The sequence below is a fragment of the Sycon ciliatum genome, chromosome 2 (genome assembly GCF_964019385.1).
Source record: "Sycon ciliatum chromosome 2, ocSycCili1.1, whole genome shotgun sequence".
Classification (NCBI taxonomy): Eukaryota; Metazoa; Porifera; class Calcarea; order Leucosolenida; family Sycettidae; genus Sycon; species Sycon ciliatum.
The window spans coordinates 20,394,848-20,402,539 of NC_088644.1; the positions used below are offsets into that span (position 1 = coordinate 20,394,848).

Sequence of the window (7,692 nt, forward strand, 5' to 3'; positions counted from 1 at the left end):
GTAGTACTAATACTATCAACAACAGTACTGTAAGTGTAATGTATACAGCAGTACAACGGTGTACCTGTGATACATACATGTACATGATTGTGTGCCTCTACTCTAGAAGCCTGAAAAAACCCTTACCCCCTTTATCGAGCTTGAAAACCATACAAAGATATCCAAGAACAACAGTTACTCTTTTGTAACGCCCAATACACACACTGCCACGGACCGTCACCATACATGCACGTGACCATACCAGTACAACTAATGAGAAACAATATCTAGAAATACCAGTCCATCTCCATGCACGGAGTCTGTGAACGATGGTTCATAGATGTAGATCTGTGCAATGGTACATAGATCTGTGCAATGGTGAACATTTCATACAGTCTAAAGTACAGTACATAGCCATAAAACAATGAATAAGAAAGACTCTACAACATTATGAATGAAAGAGCTATACATAATATGGGTAGCAACACATGCATTACAATGTTTTATGCTGTTCTACATCATGTACATGAGATCCCTTTGCCTTGGCTTTGTCCGCCCTTGCGGCCTTGGCGCATGGCCTTGGCTTACTATGGTCCAGTGCCCGTAAAGGGAAGTGGCCTTGTGAAACGCACACATCATAATCACTCTAGCCACGCTTCGCGCCCCAGTGCGGTTGTTTTCCGCCGCCCACTTTGGCGTACTTATCGCGCCCGAAAGGCAGCACATAATAGATCTAGCGCTAGCGCGCTAGGGAGGCGTTTGGGGCGTCGCCCTACCTCGCAGCCAGTGATAAGCCAGGCCGTGTATGCAGGTGAGGATTGGAATGCAATGAATCAACCCTCTCACTCTCAGCCTCTGTGCATGCAGCGCGTGCTGAATACGCTGTTGTGTTTTCTGCTCAAGAAATGTCTGCAGCTCGCCCAGCACAAAATGCACTCAGATACATGTAATGTACATAGTCATACAATCATAATAATACCACTACATGTATTATTTCTATTCCAGTCGTAAACTGTAAACACAACGGTACATGTAGTGCCAGTGGTATGGAATGTGTGTAACCTTGCTGTAGTGTTGGCTTGCATTGCTGCATATTATGCAGTGAACGGTGATGTCCAGTGCACTCGGCCAGAGCTGACGTTTGCCGACGCCCCGCTCAAGACCTGTCCAAAGACAGGAACGCAGAACCGGTGACCTAGGAATAGCACTAGTGCGTTTTACCCTGTACTTTATTATACCCTGGCACATCCTAGCTGCAGTCCTTCACCATTTTACGCTGCCACTAGTGTGGACCGACTTGAACGTTTGCAATAGTAAAGATACGATTTAAGTCGGTAGTCTGTGCCGTCCTCATTTATTGCGCTGACTGCTGCGCGTTCAAGGGTGCTGCCAGGCCAGGCGCAGTGAAATGTCGGAGAAAGTTATGATAATATTTTCACGCCGATCACTTGCAAGTAGCAGCGAGTTGGCCGATGAGTGATTGCGAGAATTCTGTCGCCTACTATCATAGGTTCAGAGTGAGAAACCGCTTGCTGTAATTCGCTGCTCTTACTTAGTCTTAGCCTGTAGGTCATCACAGACATCAGTCCTGACACTGTATAGACCGAGGTGCTCTAGTGCCGCTGGTACCAGTATTCAGTAAGGCTGTGCCCGTGCCCATCTATCTGTAATACTCTTTGCTACTGACTGTAGTTCTTGAAGTAGCTTGCTCAGCACTGCCTATGCCGCGGCTCCGTTCCGAATACGTGCTGCTGGAACCAGGTCGGCCTGCAGATTGATACGTGTCGCTACTGAGAGGATAATTAGTAAGGGCGCAGCAGTGGCGTGTTATTACTTCCACGGACGACGTACATGTAGATGTGTACGGGCGCTGGATTGGCAGGAGTGGTGTGAACCATTCGAGCATAGGATTGGAGGAGGTTAAATCCCAGTTGTGCTTTGTCCAGCCCTAGCATTGGCAAGGTGTTACGGCCACTAACGGCGGTCTGCCAGGAAGCAATTGTCAACAAGCACTTTGTTTCTCCGTCAAACTCAGCAGCGGCTCGAACAGGAAGGAAGTCTACGCGTATAGTGTTAGCATCGTTGTCTTTCTCTACTCTCGCAGGCCTGTGACTCAGAGGCAGAGCCTGTTCGTACTGACGACGTGTAAGTTAGGAGTCTAAACTGCTCGTACGCACCCACTTCACCTGTACTAGGTAATACCTTTCCTGTCTCTGCTGAGCTAGGGAGAAACTCAGGGACTTGGAGAGAGTTGTGACGGTGGTAATACTTGGTAGTGTGCAGACACCATTAGTACAACGGTACGCGGTGTTCGGCGGTTCATTCGGAGCACGTGTTGTCTTCTGCATGTATGTGGATCACGCGAAGGGCGCTCCCCAATCTCTACTAGCAGTGTGTCACGGAGTGTCAGTTGACAAGATACCGTAACTACAAGTCACTACTCCACGCTCACTGATCGGTGGTTTTCTGCTGCTGGCAGGCCTCTACAGACCTCCCTGTTTCTGACAACGCTTTCCCTGGCCCCACGACTAACGTCCCCTGAGTGAGTGGCAGTGGCAGAAAGACGCGGGTCTGTCAACGCAGCCTAGCAGCCTTCTGTCGACGGTGGTCAAGTAACTAAACAGTTGAAAGAAAAATACAGACAGGAGATATTCTCGCCATCAGTGGCACATCACTTCCTCCGATGCTGCTCACCGAATAGAGGCTCCACTGATTTGCATCTATCTGTAGCAGATCTGGAAAGATTGTATGCAATGAGTAAGGTGTTATGCCGCAGCGACTCCCTGGATTCGGGACAGGCTAGTATAGGATGTGCAGAAGACGGGGACTACCTCAACGACGATCTTATGGAAATGGAAACTTTCTCCGACTGTGATCAGTTGCTCTCATCGTCGGATAGCGATGAGATTCGCAACAACTTCAAATCAGAAGAGTATGATGGTGGTGAGCAAACACCTATGTCAGGCGTCAGCGTATCGCGGAGATCATCATCTCGACGCGTTACCTTCGACCCGAATGTGCTCATGAAGCAGGCAATCCTGGAAGGGGATTTCTGCACTCTACGTACTCTGCTCTACCAGGATGCAATGGAACACGGACATCAATTTCAACTAGGAGGTGTGAGTGCTAATGCTACTACTACTAGTGGTGGTCGTGGTGGTGTTGGTCAGCAAGTGTCATTGGCAGCCGCCGCAGCAGCTGCAGATGATGACGCTCGGACAGTGTGTAGATTTCAGACATTGCTTTCTTGTGCAAGTGTGGATGCGTCCAGTGACCCAGTGCCAGTGACGGCGGATTGTGATAATCATCGTCGAGAAGCTGAGCAGTGCAATAGGGATGTAGCATCATTTCCTCCTATGATTCCTACAATCTCGTGTTCAGTGGAGGAGATGTGCAATGGCAATGCAAACAGTGCGGCATCTAGCTCTACCACTATTGCCAGCAATTTACGTGTAGAGGTGCGACAGAACAAGTCGCCTTCATGCAACAGAGAGAGTTCAATATCGTCCTCAAGCAGCGCCAGCAGCAGCAGTAGCAGCGTCTCAGCAGATTGTGACATGTCCGGTGTACCCGATTCGCCTCTCTGCCGCTCTCCAAGGCACAGCGGTGTACCTAGAGTGAACGTAAATGCCACGGACAATGACGGTCTGACTCTGCTGCATTTGTGCTGCTTTGCCGGTGCTGCAGACTGTGTTCGACTGCTGGTTGAGCGGGGTGCGGAAGTGGATGCGGCCGATGAGGCCGGCTGGACGCCATTGCATGTGGCAGCCTACGAGGGTCTAACTGATGTGGTACAGACCCTTGTCAGTGCTGGTGCGACCATTGAGGCGCGAGACGAAGAAGGGCTGCGCCCCGAAGACGTCGCCTGCAGTGATCGCATTCGACAAGTGTTTGAGGAGTTGAAGGCAGGGGGCAAGAGCAACTGAGAGAGGTCATGTACCCCTGCACTTCTACTGGTCGTGGATATTCTGCAAGGCACACAAGTAGCAAACCACTGCAATGCAGTATGTGCTTGCAAGGAGGAGATGAGCACCGCAAAACCTCTACTGGTCAGCCATTGAGAACTCTGAGGCCGTGTGTAGTGGAGAATGGGGTGCGGGCGATGCCAATGCAAGCAGGCGTATATTCACAAGTAGCGGCGATTTAGTGGTGTACTTATGGTAAGTGACTGAATACAAGGCATGTGGGTCGACAACTGTTCTACCCTATGCCCGTCGTATGGAGTATTCTGTGCTGGTATTGGCAGTGTACTATCACTGTGCAGAATTCTCTATCTCACCTGAAACCCAGGGTCTAAATCTCCATCATTGCCGCATCACTGCATCACTGCATTACTAGCAACGATCCAATAACACAGCATAACTACCCCACTCGCAGCCGCCCCTCAAGCCTAGCCCATACAGCCTGCCTGCCAAAACAGCCGTGGAAATGAAGAGGCTCTCTTTGACTGCTTCCTTTGGGCGTGCCCACCCAACAGGCAGTAAGGTCATTGTTTCTTGCATCTGAGTGCTCAACCGGTCGCTTCTGGCTGTGAAAGGATTGTCCCTTCTGGCTGTGAAAGGATTGTCCCTTCTGGGCCTAGTTGATGCCCGATCAGTTGCGACGGCATTAGCTATAATTTCTTCAGAGTGGGCCCATATTCTATGTTCAGAGTGGCCCCCTAGCCCGGCATGCAGTGTCACCCAGTTAGCACCCTGCAACGAACCGGCCTCTGACTCTGCACACTGACCCAGTATACCCCCAGACAGCAGAAACATGACTAGTCTAGAGAGCTATAACCTATATTTCACCTGGGACTGGACAGCAAATCGTCATGCTCTGCTTTTTTGTATGACTGTGCCCCACCTCCGCACTGTACGCAGGGCGGATTGCCCACTATTCCATAATTTTCTTTTAAGGCTGTGACAGATAGCACGCTGAGTTCATCAAAGCACCCAACACTGGTCACATTCTATTAATTGAGGCCGTTGAAATCCGACTCCCCTGCTTCCCCTTGATGGCCAATAATACCATAGATAAAACCATAACAGTCCCTTACTCTTCAGACTCTAGCTGCTTGGCCATTAAGCAATCCATTGTAGCTGCTGGTTCAGCTGCTCTGTGTTTCTGGCCTGCAAAGCCAAGTATCATCCGTCCCCTTGTGTACTGGCCTATGCTGGAGGTGTGGTGTTGCGGCTATTACTTCCTGGACGCTAATCCATAGCAATTCAGTTGATATCTAACGTGCAGGATTTCAATTCGTATAAGTAAGTAACTGATAGCACACCATTTCAACTTGATCAGAACTCTAACTAACACTAAGTCTTCGTAACTCCATTCTGTGTTAGCTTACAGAATGATAAGATTGACATCTACCTGTAGATCGTAATCTGATTACAAAACCTAACCACCCATCCTATATTTCCTTCATTTTCGTAGCAGAAACACTGTTTACATCCAGTTAACAATGGCCTTGGCTCGAATATTCCAACCACTATTAAACTACTGTTGAATCTATTGCAAGGTGTTTCCAGCTAACGTGCTTACGATATGCTCATACTTGATTTAGCTCCAACGCTCTAACGCTGTTCCGTTGAGTATAACTTGACATCTACACGTTCAGTGGGTAAAACACGTACCGGTACTACGAATACGAATTTTCAGTTACAGGTGCGTTGTGAGAAGCAGTGTCACATAGTCGACATAAACTTGTAAGATTTTATATTCAACTTCTTCGCCCAACCGCATACCCGTGCACTCTAAGACGACCACCACAATCATTCACTATCTTGAGTAAAGGAGCCTATTTTCTTTTATATCACCCGAATATTTAGCAACATGACTGTACGGGAACTGGAAGTATGGGGTAATAGGGACGGTGGACAAGGAACACGTCAATAGGCTCTACTATAGATATCTGTAGTTGGGCATGTCTTCACGAGTGTGTCCATCCACTCCACCACCCCCTTTTCACTGCTTGCCTAACCAAGTCAGAATCGAAATTCCATTCTGAACGCTCGAATCAACTCTACCTTTTCTGGCTTCTTGGAGTTCTTCACAGAGTGCGTAGCACTTCAGACTCCCTGTTGCGATGAACTGCATGAAGTGCAAAGATAATTACATTGATTATGACCATGTCATACATCTTGCCACTTCCACTGAGCTATCAATCGTATCATGGTTCCTGGGCTCCGGGCGCTGCCGAAATAGGATCAGCGTGCGTTTCCCCTTGTGCTTTGCATGCCATGAAGACAAGTGCAGGATTTCCCATCTTGTTCATCCTCTGTTTCCCGTCTCTTGTCCATTAGCTGGCACTAAGAACAAACATTGCAATAACACAATGTATCTCTAGAGGTCTCTTCGTAGGTGGTCCTTAAGCTGTATGAATATGTACATGTATGTATGTTTATGAGTGTGTGTGTGTGCGACATGCTGGCTACTCCGGAAAACAAGTGCTAGTCTACAGCCATACAGGTCGAGTGGTTGCCACTTCGGGCCGGCTCATCGTATACATGCGCATACATGTACATGTATAATGCATTACTCCGCAAAGTGAAGGAGGGCACAGTATCTTCCATCAGGTCCTGCAATGCGTGTCCTACTACATTGGACATTAACACAGCAGACCACCTTCTGACCTTGGTCACAGTGCATGGGGATAGTTCGGAGAGGAATTCTCAGTCGAGTAGCACATCGACTGGGAGTTTTCACTGGAAACCTGATACAACATGCAGTGTCGTTAGAAAAATGATATTCGCGACATTTTGTCAGTGTGGGCAAGGCGCATGGTTGACTGAAATTAGTTTCTCCTGCACTGTACTGCACTACTCCGTACTCGTATCGGTGGGCTTTTCAAGTGCATGTCGTCGCGATGATCTGGAACAGGGCGTTGTAAGTGAGGAGTGTGTCCAAGCCTCAATCAGTACCACACCTCAGAAGTGCTGCTGTTCCCAATGTTGACCTGGTAGTGGTGTCTTCTCTCCACCATTTAGTCCATTATCTACAACAAGGCTACAAGTAAGGACTTTGTGACGCTTTCCAGCGTGAAACCGCACCTTGTGCAAAGACAAGGATCATACTGGATAACTTGCAATCACGACCGTGGTCGGTATGGAGTGTGCGAGAGGGATGCCGGTGTCATCACGCTGAAGCTATGACTACAAGTAGTCTTGTAGACGTACACTACCAGTACTACAGTGCCATGCCGGTGGTCTTGGAAGGGGCTCTAACTCAACCTTTACGTTGGACTACAGTGGTCTCGAAAGGTTCTAACTAATTATTGAGGTCTATCAGTATCACATGGGAGGCAGCAGCACTATGCTTCATCATTATGACGCTACGTGTTGTAAAACGTATTACATGTACGTGTTCGTGTTCGTGAACTAATTTACTTGCTCTTTAGCCATCTGGAGACTATTCTGTATGGCTACCAACCACATCATTTACGTGGACATGTAGTGCTGTGATGTAGTGCCGTGATGTACTAGTGCTGCGATGGTGAGCTTTTAGTCTACCATTACAGTACAGTGGAGGACCTCTTCTTGTGCTAGATCATCTGCAGCCTTTCACGGGCGGCATCAAGATTCAAGACACACACTCACACACACCACTTGATTGACCGGAAAGAAAACTCACTACCAGCACCTGGGATTCGCCTTGTGTGAACTAGGTACTGGACGTTGCCTCTGGGAGGAACATCGGCATGGCACTACGTTTGACATTCCCTGTTCTACA

The 7,692-nt window shown here is 48.4% G+C and overlaps 1 protein-coding gene across 1 annotated transcript; it reads left to right on the forward strand.

Moving 5' to 3' along the window:
* Window positions 1-1,084: 1,084 nt before the first annotated feature.
* LOC135809117 (uncharacterized) lies at window positions 1,085-5,609 on the forward strand. The gene has a single exon (XM_065322388.1). The coding sequence runs from the start codon at window positions 2,733-2,735 to the stop codon at window positions 3,903-3,905; it is 1,173 nt and encodes a 390-aa protein (XP_065178460.1). The 5' UTR covers window positions 1,085-2,732; the 3' UTR covers window positions 3,906-5,609.
* The last annotated feature ends 2,083 nt before the right edge of the window (window positions 5,610-7,692 follow it).

What these genes read in the sequence shown, in the direction of transcription:
- LOC135809117 (XM_065322388.1), top strand. Translation starts at nt 2,733, where the DNA reads ATGAGTAAGGTGTTATGCCGCAGCGACTCCCTGGATTCGGGACAGGCT.